The following is a 13,326-nucleotide window of genomic DNA, read 5'->3' on the forward strand; positions in this document are numbered from 1 at the left end:
TGACTGAGTAAGATTGTGTAAGATGTGTACTGATACTTTTTAAGTTATTGCTCACTGAAGCATTGAAAATAAGTGTGTAAGGTGTCTATTGATTCATCGGTGACCATCTGAAACACCTCTTTTATCGCGGTGGGGGTTAAAAATACGTAAACAAAAGAAGATAGGCAGAACAAAACATACTCTCTGAACAGGAAACAAAAGAAGAAGAATGAATATTTTAAAGTTTTGTCAACAAACTATGAAACTGTTAATCGTAATGGGTGATTTAACTCAAAATAATCAAATGAACCTTGATTCTGATTTTGTTAATTTGTGAAAAAGACTTCAGATATGATTTGCATATTAAAAATTAAAGCATTAAACAAGGCACTGGTTAATGACAGCGCATCTTACAAGAGGCTTAAAATATATTTATTGAACCATATACTCTGCTTATATATCTATTGAAAATTCTTTATACAACATGGTGTAAGACAAGTTTTTACAAAATTCAACTTGTAAATTGAATAAAGAGGAAGTAATTTAGTAAAATGTACCCTTAAAAATAGATTAGTACAAGTAAAAATAAATCTTTATCTTAAGACTAGGCCTAAAAAGCACCACTTCGATTGAATGCCGTAGCTAAACCTTCAAGAGCTCTCGTCTAAGAGGAAGACGAAGAAGAAGAGGAAGTCACACTTTGTAAATTGTACAGAGAGAGAGAGAGAGAGAGAGAGAGAGAGAGAGAGAGAGAGAGAGAGAGAGAGAGAGTAATTTTAGTGAAAAGTACCCTGTCCTAACATGGAAAACTGCAGTATCTGCAAAATATTAGAAATTGTGATATGTCACCTGTTGGGCTCGTGAAACACTAAGACACAAATTACTGCAGTTTGAGAATGATTCTTCAGTGCTTCATTTAGGGGATCCCATTTGCAGCATCTGCAAAATCAGTAGTGAGATATGCCACCTCTTGGGCTCGTGAAACACTAATACACAAATTACTGCAGTTTCAGAATGATTCTTCAATGCTTTATTTAGGGCGTCCCATTTGCAGTATCTGCAAAATCAGTAGTAAGGCCTGGAAAAACTGCAGAATCTACCATTTTTCTCAGTTTTGTATGACTGCAGTCTTCCATTTTAGGGCAGTATGCATAAAAGTAGGTTGACACATGTAAAAATAGATTTAGCTTAAGACTAGGCCTAAAAAGCACCACTTCGATTGAATGCTGTAGTTAAACCTGGAATGAGAAGAAGAAGAAGAGGATGAAGAAGAGTAAGTCAGCCATGTCGGTACTGACAGATGAATCTCTGGACGACGGAGCAAGTCTCGTCGTTGAAGAGCTTCGGATAGTCCGACATGACTATCTCCAGGCAATTTTCGTCGCCTCCGAGGTTGTCCGGCCGAAGGAAGAGCCAATCTTCGGGGTCTATGGGGCGTCCCGAGACCCAACTCCAGGAACCGTCGCTTGAGTCTAGGCTGTTCCCTCCTACCCAGAAGTAACTCGGACCTGTGGATGAATGAGAGAGAGAGAGAGAGAGAGAGAGAGAGGTAAAAAAATACATTAGTTTAGGAGGATTTTGAGGCATTACCTTCAATTTCAAGCCAAAATTCATTAAGGAATCAACATCAATAGTAAAACTAATCTGTAATCCTCATGTATTCCACTATAGGTCTAAGCAAAGCTCATTTAAATCCCGCTGTTTTAAATACCACTGGCTTAAATCCCACTTATTTAAGTCCTACTGATTTAAATCCCATTTTTAAATGCCCTTACTTGAAACCCACTTATTTAAATCCCATTAATTAAAATCCCACTTATTTAAACCCTAATGATATAAATTCTACTGATTTAAATCCCACTCATTTAAACCCCAGTGATTTAAATCTCACTTATTTAAATCCCTTTGATTTAAGTCCCACTGATTTAAATCCCACTGATTTAAATCCCACTATTTGAAATCCCACTTATCTAAATCTCACTTATTCAAGTCTCACTGACTTAACCTCCATTCATTTTAATCCCACTGATTTAAATCCGCCTCATCTAAATCCTGGTAATATAAATCCCCCTTAAATCTCCCACACTTACCGAAGGTATCCGCCAAGTACGCCTGCAAGGCGTAGATATTCTGGGGCTCAGCCAGGTCGCCTCCCATGCCCTGGCATACCCTCCTGGCCTGGTGCCACGCCAGTTTCTTCGGGTGGGCATAGAAGCACTCGTAGACGACCTCCGTGTAAGGGTAGGGGCAGCCACTCCCTGTAATGGAAGGTTATGGGCATATTTATAGGCCTAGTATTGTAGAGTGATATGCATAGGCCTAGTACTATAGGCTTAATATATATATATATATATATATATATATATATATATATATATATATATATATATATATATATACATACATACATACATATATAAGACCTGGTATCACTGGTATGATATGTATAGGCCTAGTTTTATAGGCATGATATGTATAGACTTAGTTTTACAGGCATATGTATAGGCCTAATACTATAGACATATCTATAGGCCTAGTATTATAGGCATGGTATGTATAGGCCTAGTTTCATAGACATTTTATAGGCCTAGTTCTATAGGTTTAATATCTGTAGGGTTAATATTGTAGGCATATATATAGGCCTAGTATTATAGGCATGATATATATAGTCCTAGTATTACAGGAACATATATATAGGTCTAGTATAGGCATGTATATATAGGCCTAGTATTATAGGCACGATATGTATAGGCCTAGTCTTATAGGCACAATATATAGAGGCCTAGTGCTGAGGCCACCTTACCTCGAGGCAAAGGCTTGTGCTGGCATAAGGACTGATGTAAACCAACTGATAACTTTTGAGCCTCCGAGAGAGAGAGAGAGAGAGAAAATATCATAGACACAGTCAATTGTTGCACTTAATGGGCCTAGCATTGAGGCTCACATCTCACCACACTTACGATTTATCTTGAGAGAGAGAGAGAGAGAGAGAGAGAGAGAGAGAGAGAGAGAGAGAGAGAATACATATTTTGTATAACTAATACTATTACTACACGAAGGATCTATATAACTAATTACACGGTAACCTTACACAAAAATAACAGTAAAGCTTTTATGTTAATATAACAGTGAGAAATAACTTATTATACAATAATAAAAAAACTGACTATAAAATCAATAGATAATAGACTATATAACCTTCCTACTTACTTTTGTTAGACGCGCTTTCTCTCTCCAGTAAGGCAACAGCGGCTTCTTTCAGTCTCATCAAGGAATTCAGGCTGTTCGACACTCCTGGAAAAAAAAAACGTAATTAAACAAGTAAAGAATTGCGCAGAAGTTTCTTCGGCGCAATCTAGTTTTCTGTACAGTCGCCACAGCGTATGATAATCAAGGCCGCCGAAAATAGACCTATCTTTCGGTGTTCTCGGTATAATGCTGTATGAGCCGCGGCCCGTGAAACTTTAATAACCACGGCCTGGTGGTGGCCTATTGGCCTATCCTATATCGTTGCCAGAAGCACGATTATGGCTAACTTTAACCTTAAATAAAATGAAAACTACTGAGGCTAGAGGGCTGCAATTTGGCAAGAAAACTAAAAAAAAGCCTTATCAAATAAGCAATACGTATTTTAAAATTATAAATGAGTTTTAATAAGAATGCGTATTATAGCTTAAGCTTTCATCTACCGATCTACTGAGATAATAATAAAATAAGAAATAAGCCTTTATTAGTAAGGAATACGTATTACAAATTAGAAAATAAGCCTTAGTTAACAAGGAATACGCATTATAAATTGAAAATAAGCCTTATTAATAAGAAATACATACTAAAATTTTAAAAATAAGCCTTGATGAATAAGAAAGACGTGTTATAAATAAAAAAATAAGCCTTAGTTAATAGGGAATACGTATTATAAATTGAATATAAGTCTTAATTAATGAAAAATACGTACTAAAATTTTTAAAATAAGCCTTGATAAATAAGGAATACATATTATTAATAAAAAAATAAACCTTAGTTAATAACGAAAACGTATTATAAATTGAAAATAGGCCTTATTTAATAAGAAATACATATCAAAATTTAAAAGATAATCCTTCATAAATAAGGAATACGTATTTCAATTAAAAATACGCCTTAATAAATAAGGAATGCGTATTATAAACAGAAAATAAGCCTTAGTTAATGAGAAACATACTAAAATTTTAAATGTAAGCCTTATCCAGGTAATACAATACAATTGTTAACGAAGCGCTTAGTTACAATCAAGTAATATATGAGTGTGGCGGTGATTGTCACGCTGTTTTACCCTGTAGTCATTCTCGTGTCAAGGTAATACAATATAATACAATACAATATGATACAGCGCAATACAGTGGAATACAATATATAGAACAATAATTATTGTCAATGAGCTCTTCATTCGAAGACGGTATCTCGAGGAGGAGGGAGGGGGTTGGGGGTGGTTGACGTGGAGGAGGAGGGGGAGGAGGAGGAGGTGGAGGAGAGGGAGATAGAAGGTAATACAACACAGTACATCACAATACAACACAATACAATCGTCAATGAGGGCTTATTACAATCAAGCAATGCCGGCGAGTCTAGGGAAGTGGTGGTGGTGGTTGGGGTGGTGGTGGTGGGGGGAGGGAGGCAGAAATCGTGCGCGCGCAGGACTGTGACGTCACTGCCTCCTCCTGTGTGAATGGAAGCGGTCGTAGTAGTAATGATGATTGGGTGTTTGTTGACGTTCCTCCGTCCGCGTGTTTGTTTGTGTTTACGTGTGCGTGCGCGCGTGCGTTCTGGTGCGTATGGACGTAAATAATCCCCCAGGATACTGGAATAAGCCTGCAGGAGACTGCAAGCAGTCTGGGACTGCCTTAGCCTACGGTGCCCGGCTACGATTAGCACACTTTCGCTCGAGCACTTGTAACTGACAACACCTGCAGTTTAATCGAAGGGTAAGTGTTATGGGCACTTTATAATATATCGTATGGGTTAAATGAATCATATACCGTAATGGGAGATCAAATACAGCTCAAAACGTGCGTGGGTAGTGACGTCACGGCATGCCCCTCCAGTTTCTTAAGCTGTTTAACAATCGGTATTGAAACAGCCGACATTAGCTAGTTATATCTTCGATTTGTCTTATACAAAGCGAATTATATGTTAATGTGACATTTATTTAATAGATATTATATAGATACGACGTTTTATTCATTAAAATAGATGATTTATTAACGGTCTGTATAGCGCCACCATTCATATAGGCCTAGACTGGCTTAGGCTTAGCGACGAGAACACATCTCCCCTTCTCTCTTATTTTGTATTTTAGAGGTTAATTTCTCTTATTATTTCGATAAATTTATCATTTATTGTTAGATAAAATGAATAGACTTATAAATACCATTTAATAACCGTAATGTTGAAGTGTCTCGTATGGCCTAAGCGTCAACTAACCATACGTTAGCCTAGTGGTTAGGTATTGAAAAACTTACTTGATATGAGTAAACGTAATTTAGCTTTGTAGTGTATATAGTGAATGGATGAATATAGTTATTTATTTGCACATTGCTTTTATCGGGAGTGTTATATTAAATGTTATTTTGAATGATAAAGCTTTTATCTGAGCGTAGTACAGCGCATGCGTAGGTTGAACGTTCAAGTTTTTTTTTTTTATCTTAGTACCAATCTGGTACGTAAATGCAATTACATTTTTACTGAGGTGTTTCTCGTTTGAAAATGCTAATTGTTTATTGTTTGTAGGCGGTTTTATTATATATATATATATATATAAATATATGTGTATGTGTAGTATAGATATATATATATATATATATATATATATATATATATATATATATATATATGTATATATATATATATATGTATATACTGTATATATATATATGCAAGGCTGTAGGCCATACGCTCGTTAGTGAACTTGATTCACATGATGAACGCCCAAATCCCTAACGGCAAAAACCCCTAACTTATTAAGTATAACTCGCGTAATTTTACAGCGGTTTACCCTGAATCTCAGACAAAAGTTTTAATTCACGTTTCAAGACGAGATATAAAAAGGTTTCCTTGGAGAATAAGAAAGTGTGTATACCACAAAATTTAAAAAAAATCTGGAAAATTATAATAACAAAAAACTTTGAGCATTAAGCAGCGAGGCGAAAAATATTCCCAAATTACACTGATGGGCTCAAATGCATATTTCTGGTCTCGCTCGCCATCAAAGAAAACGGGAGCTTCGTTTGAAGGTGGTGGGTGGGGAGGGGGAGAGTGAGCTGCTGTTGAGAATCTTTTGACTGATGTCTCAGGTGATTCTTTTTGATTCTTTGTTTCGAGCGTTTCGAGGAATTAATATATATATATATATATATATATATATATATATATATATATATATATGTATATATATATTAAAATATATATTTATCAAACATCGTTTTAAGTATCACAGACTGATACCATACAGGAATTCGAGATTCTCGTCTAATTTTTAACCCACAAATATCGACTTCAGACAACAAAACAAATTCCACTCACTTCCCGGAATTATATGGATTTTTCATCGAAACGTTCCTACATTTTCTTGGTTCTGTTTTTGATAGGCGACTTTGGAGAGATAAAGGGGAGTTAGATGCGTCCTTTTTGTGTGGGCCTTCGCCTCCACAAATATGTTAGCAAGTTAATTTTACAGTCGAATTAGAATTCATCTATAACTTGCGATTGTTTTGTATATAAACTCATCATATATATATATATATATATATATAAAATATATATATATATATATATATATATATATATATATATATATTATATAAATTATATATATATGTATAAATATATATATATTTTATATATATATAAATATATATATATATATTTTATGTATATGTATAAATATATATATTATATATATAAATAATGATTATATATATATAAATTATTTATGTACACATACAGTATATATGTGTGTACACATGTGAGTGTAGTGGGGTGTGTGTATGTGTATATTCAAAATCATACACTCCCATAAAGCCAAGAAACGCAGGAACCCTAATGTACACTTATCCCCAAGCGCACGAAATCGACGAAATAGAAAAAAAAAATAAAAAGGAAACCAGAAATCAATACGTTTTAACCCAGACCCATTTGGAAAGAGTCCTTAAAAGCACTCTTTTTCTCTTTTGATCTTTTTGCCCAGAGAGAGAGAGAGAGAGAGAGAGAGGCTTTCCAGGTCTCAATCACTTCATCCACGGTTTACAAGGGAACGCGGAGAGAGGGAGAGAGAGAGAGAGAGAGAGAGAGAGAGAGAGAGAGAGAGAGAGAGAGAGAGAGAGAGAGAGAGATCTGAAACAGTGCTCTAATATCGGTGATTTGATTTCACACTCGCTAACCAACCCGGCGCTGCACGGGAAACCTTTTAATGAGACCCGATCGTTTACCTTGGAAAGGAAGTAACACATGGTGCGGTTTTGATTAACATGTCGCTGCTAAACCTAAACACACCCTTAATCTAAACACACCCCTCTAAACCTAAACACACACTCCCACTAAACCTAAACACACCCCCCACTAAACCTAAACACACCTCCACTAAACCTAAAGACATCCCCCTAAACACATCCTCCAATAAACCTAAACAAACTGCCACTAAACCAAAACACACTCCCACTAAACCTAAACCAAGGTGGTTAGATTAACCTCCTTAACCTAAACACACCCCATTAAATTTGAAACACCCTCACTAAACCTAACAAACCCCAACTGAAACCAAAACACACCCCCACCAAACTTAAATACACACCACCCACTAAACCTAAATGCACCTCCTGCTAAACCTAAACACACACATTCACTAAACCTAAATGCATCCCTACTAAATGTAAACACCCCCTAAATCGAAACACACCCCAACTAAACATAAAAACATCCCCACTAAACCAAAAACACACCCACATTAAACCTAAAACATCCACCACCAAACCTAAACACATCCTCCACTAAACATAAACACCCCTCCCACTGAACCTAAACACACACACCACCCACAAAACCTAAACACACCCCTCACTAAACCTAAATGCACCCCCACTATACCTAAACTCACCCCAGCTAAACCTAGACACACACCCCCACTAAACCTAAACACACCTCCAACTAAACGTAAACACACCCCTCACTAAACATAAACACACCCCAACTAAACCTAAACACACTCCTCACTAAACCTAAATGCACCTCCACTATACCTAAACACATCCCCACTAAACCTAAACACACACACCCACTAAACTTAAACGCACCCTCGCTCAACCTAAACACCCCCACTCAACCAAAACACACTCCCAACCAAACCTAAACACACCCCCACTAAACCTAAACACATTCCCCCACTAAACCTAAACACACTCCCAACTAAACATAAACACACCCGCGCTAAAATTAACCCCACGCACCCTGCTAAACCTAAACAAAACCCCACTAAACCTAAACACACACCCCACTAAACATAAATACAAACTTTGATACGGAATTATTAATCACAGGAAACAAAATCATTTTCAGTAATATATTTCTATGGCCTCGAGTGACATGAAATGAGGTATGATAAACCCCAAGATTTATTTGCCACATTAGTTGCAAAGGGAAGGGGAAGTGGGATGGGGGGAGGGGAAGTCGGAAGGGGAAGTGGAAGGGGATACGGGTTTGAAACCTACGCGAAACCCTTCCTGGGGTCAAATAGGGCCGCGTGTAAAAGTTCGTCTAGATCGGTCAAGCGGTTCGGATTTCTATATAGCACAAGTTCACATATAATTACATTCACTTTTGTTATATAGAATGTCAAATAGTCTTGCAAAATTCAGAGAGAGAGAGAGAGAGAGAGAGAGAGAGAGAGAGAGAGAGAGAGAGAGAGAGAGAGAAAAGGGGGGGGTTCCAGATCTCATTCGCGGTTCCGAAAACGAAGAATGTTGGAAAGGGAACGAGAGAGAGAGAGAGAGAGAGAGAGAGAGAGAGAGAGAGAGAGAGAGAGAGAGAGAGATTAGAGAGAGAGATTTCAGAGAATATAGTCATTGAAGCCGAGAGAGAGAGAGGCATTACCATACTTCACAGTTAGATTTGGAATGTTGGAATAGTAACGGAGAGAGAGAGAGAGAGAGAGAGAGAGAGAGAGAGAGAGAGAGAGAGAGAGAGAGAGAGAGAGGCTTTCCAGGTCTCTTCATTCACAGTTTACGAGAAGTGGAATGTTGGAATAGTAACGGAGAGAGAGAGAGAGAGAGAGAGAGAGAGAGAGAGAGAGAGAGAGAGAGAGAGAGAGAGAGAGAGAGAGATACCACCGACTCTTGGTACATCGAATACATGGGATTTCAAGGTCAGTGAGATAATGCACCATATATATATATATATATATATATATATATATATATATATATATATATATATATATATATATATATATATATATATATATATATATGTTAGTTCATAAAAATACCAAAATTAAAAACAGCAGATTTTCCACGAAACGATTCAATCAAAAAATAAGAAATCAGAGGAAAAAGATAATTCACATTTCCCCACGAAATGAATAACAACGAGAAGAAAGATTGTATAACAAACATGGAAAACCTCGAATTCCCATTTCAAAAGAATTGCGAAATTTTCGTTTTTTATTTTTATGTTCCTACCGAAGAATATGAAAGAATGCGTCTTCTCTAAAGAATAAGAAGAATAAGTGTATCGTCGAGCAAATCTTTCCGTCTCCCTGGTCGAGCACAATACATGGTTGTGTTTAGATGTTTTGAGAGGAATTGGAGAGTGTTGTAGGTTTGTCAGCAATATGTAATGTTGTGATTTGTTATATATATGTTTATTTGTATATATATATGTATATTATATATATATATATATATATATAATATATATATATATATATATATATATATATATATATATATATATATATATATATATATATATATATATATATATATATATATATATATATATATATATATATATATATATATATATATATATATATATATATATATATATATATATTACCCACATACACACTGTGTACCTCTCTCTCTCTCTCTCTCTCTCTCTCTACAGTATTAAGTATATTTGAATTTTTGCTCACAGCCTAAATTCCTTACGAAGTCTGTACGTAGTTCAGTATTTAATATAAGGTTAAAGGCCACACTGTTATAAATATGAGAGAGAGAGAGAGAGAGAGAGAGAGAGAGAGAGAGAGAGAGAGAGAGAGAGAGAATAAATTACTCTACGGATTTGACACGTATGTTTTGGAAAAATTAAGGTCATAGAAAACGAGAGGTGATGTTTGCGTACAGGGCAAACTATGGTAAACATCTTTTCTTAAAACATTCTACGAAAGATTTCAATAATTATTATTTAAATGTAATGTAGTTTCCGTAATGAATGTAATGAATGTAATTCATTACAAAGTAATTATTTAGTAGTGACTCTATTTTGGCAAAAGACTAATTAACTGTGTATTTCTGAGTCGTCTTTTGAATCTCACGTAAATATTATTTTTTGGTCATTTAACTGATGCGTGTTTGTTGAGCAGTTGGTATGCACTGAGTTTGTTAATATTCTGTGATAGCCTATATATTCCTTGTTTAATTTTTATTATACGCATATATATAGTGTATGTAGGTATATATGTATATACTCTATATATATGTATATATAAATATATATTTATGTATATATATATATATATATATATATATATATATATATATATATATATATATATATATATATATATATATATATATATATATATATATATATATATATTTAATATACAATGCTAAAAACGAAACGATGATTTTTATTTCCAATTATAAAAATAATTCCGTAAACACTTCAAGTAAAACCCTGTCTAATGGCAGATGAACTTTGATAGCAAATAGTGCACTTGTACGCAAAAAATAACAAGTAAAAAATGCAATCGAGTTTTCTGTACAGCCGCTACAGCGTATAATCAAGGCAACCGGAAACGGATCTATCTTTCGGCGGTCTCGGTATAATGTTGTATGAGCTGCGGCCCATGAAACTTTAACCACGGCCTGGTGGTGGCCTATCCTATGCCGTTGCCAGAAGTACGATTATGGCTAACTTTAACCTTAAATAAAATAAAAACTACTGAGGTTACAGGGCTGCAATTTGGTATGTTGAATGATTAGGCGGTGGACGATCAACTTACCAATTTGCAGCCCTCTAGCCTCAGTAGTTTTTAAGATCTGAGGGCGGACAGAAAAAGTGCGGACAGAAAAACGTGCGGACAGAAAAAAGTGCGGACAGAAAAAGTGCGGACAGAAAAAGTGCGGACAGAAAAAGTGCGGACAGAAAAAAGTGCGGACAGAATAAATCGTGGACGGACAGACAAAACCGGCACAATCGTTTTCTTTTACAGAAAACTAAAAGGAATAAATTGAAAGAAACAAAAAAATTAAATATTTCAAACTCTGGGTGACCCAGAGAATCACCTAAAATAGACCCTTTAAAAGGCACATTACTATAAATTGGTCTAAATTGGCCTCTTCGTCCGAAACCGTTCAAACTTACAGAGAATTCAAGGTTAAACACTTATGCTAATCTCAATGTGATTCATTTAATTTCATCAAATGATTGTTAGTATGGTTCAGTGGTTATCGACCGTGCATCACTGGGGAGAGACGGGATCGATCCTGTGTGGGGGCTGGGGTGGGAGGGAAGTTCACTTAATCAGTTAATTTATGTATACCTAGTGGTTGGTTGGTTATCTAAGGCGGAAGATGGGATTATCGCAGATTATCCCGTTTTTACTATAACTGTACTTGAGTGACCCTCTCTCTCTCTCTCTCTCTCTCTCTCTCTCTCTCTCTCTCTCTCTCTCTCTTCGGCGCCTAGCTGAGAGATGGAACTAGCTCGAATTTCCCAAACCTCATTAAAATTAATAATAGTACATTTGATGAGAAACATGACAGATATTTGACTCTAATGATGATGAGAAACATGACAAGCGTTCGACTCTTCCCTTTATGAGAAACATGACAAGCATTCGAAATTTTATGAGAAACATGACAACAAGCATTTGACTGTATTGATGAGAAACATGACGAACGTTTAACACTTACAATGAGAAACATTACCAACGTTTGACCGTGACAACAGTTTGACCTTGTCTTTGATGAGAAGCATGACAATAAACATTTGACCGTAATGATGAGAAACATGACAACAAACGTCTGCCCTTCATAATGATAAACGTTACAAGCGTATGACAGTAAACGCCAATTCCACGCATGCGCCGTTCCGTCTACGAGGTCGTTCCGCGACTGATAAAGGCAGATAGTGTTTGAATCGGAAGCACTAAAAGATTTGATCAGTGAATTGCAGTCGAGAGCAATATTCATTGAAAGCAATTGCAAGGGGCTGTTCATTGCTGTTAACTGCAACAGCAATATCCATTGCAGGCAATTGCAGGAGGCTGTTAAAAGCTGTTTGATTATTGCTGCACTCTCAACTTTGAAGTGGAAGGCGGGATTAATATTCGGGAATAGCTTTCCTTAATTAGAGAGAGTGTGGATGGCACATAACATGGGTGCATGTGGTTTTGAAGTATGCTCTCTCTCTCTCTCTCTCTCTCTCTCTCTCTCTCTCTCTCTCTCTCTCTCTCTCTCTCTCAAATGTTCAATCTTTCCTCGAGTCAGTCAGCACTATCATAATATAATGGTACTGAACATAGGTCTCTCTCTCTCTCTCTCTCTCTCTCTCTCTCTCTTTAGAGTCAATTATCATAGTATAGCACTTCAATGGTTGTACACACTTATACTTGAATAATGGTATTGAACATAGGTGAATGTAGCTTCAATCTCTCTCTCTCTCTCTCTCTCTCTCTCTCTCTCTCTCTCTCTCTCTCTCTCTCTCTCTCGATAAGCCACGAACAATATTTCCAGTCTAAACTTGATTCTAAAGGACATGTAGTTAAGCAATATTTTCAGTCTAAACTTGATGCCAAAGCACATCTAGATAAGCAATGAGCAATATTTACAGTCTAAACTTGATTCTAAAGCACGTCTAGTTAAGCAGTGAACAATATTGTCAGTCGAAACTTGATAAGAAAGCATGATTTTGTTAAGCCATGAGCAATATTTTCAGTCTAAACCTGATTCTGAAGCACTATTAAGTAATGAGCAATACTTTCAGTCTAAACATGATTCTGCAGCACGGTCTAGTTAAGCAGTGAGCAATATTTTCAGTTTAAACTTGACAAGGAAGCAAGATTTGGTAAGCAATGAGCAATATTCC

At 36.0% G+C, this 13,326-nt stretch overlaps 1 protein-coding gene across 1 annotated transcript in view; it reads right to left on the minus strand.

Annotated features, from left to right (window-relative positions):
• Positions 1-389: 389 nt before the first annotated feature.
• The window catches only part of LOC136825357 (perlucin-like), an 18,034-nt gene continuing 5,097 nt past the window's right edge, over positions 390-13,326 (minus strand). Inside the window, exons 2-4 of the mRNA XM_067081610.1 lie at positions 3,190-3,273; positions 2,070-2,237; positions 390-1,487 (exon numbers count right to left, since the gene is read on the minus strand). Coding sequence (XP_066937711.1) covers positions 1,258-1,487; positions 2,070-2,237; positions 3,190-3,273 — 482 coding nt within the window. The 3' untranslated portion in view covers positions 390-1,257. The remainder of the gene's footprint in view (positions 1,488-2,069; positions 2,238-3,189; positions 3,274-13,326) is intronic.

Source organism: Macrobrachium rosenbergii, chromosome 37 (assembly GCF_040412425.1).
Source record: "Macrobrachium rosenbergii isolate ZJJX-2024 chromosome 37, ASM4041242v1, whole genome shotgun sequence".
Taxonomy (NCBI): domain Eukaryota; kingdom Metazoa; phylum Arthropoda; class Malacostraca; order Decapoda; family Palaemonidae; genus Macrobrachium; species Macrobrachium rosenbergii.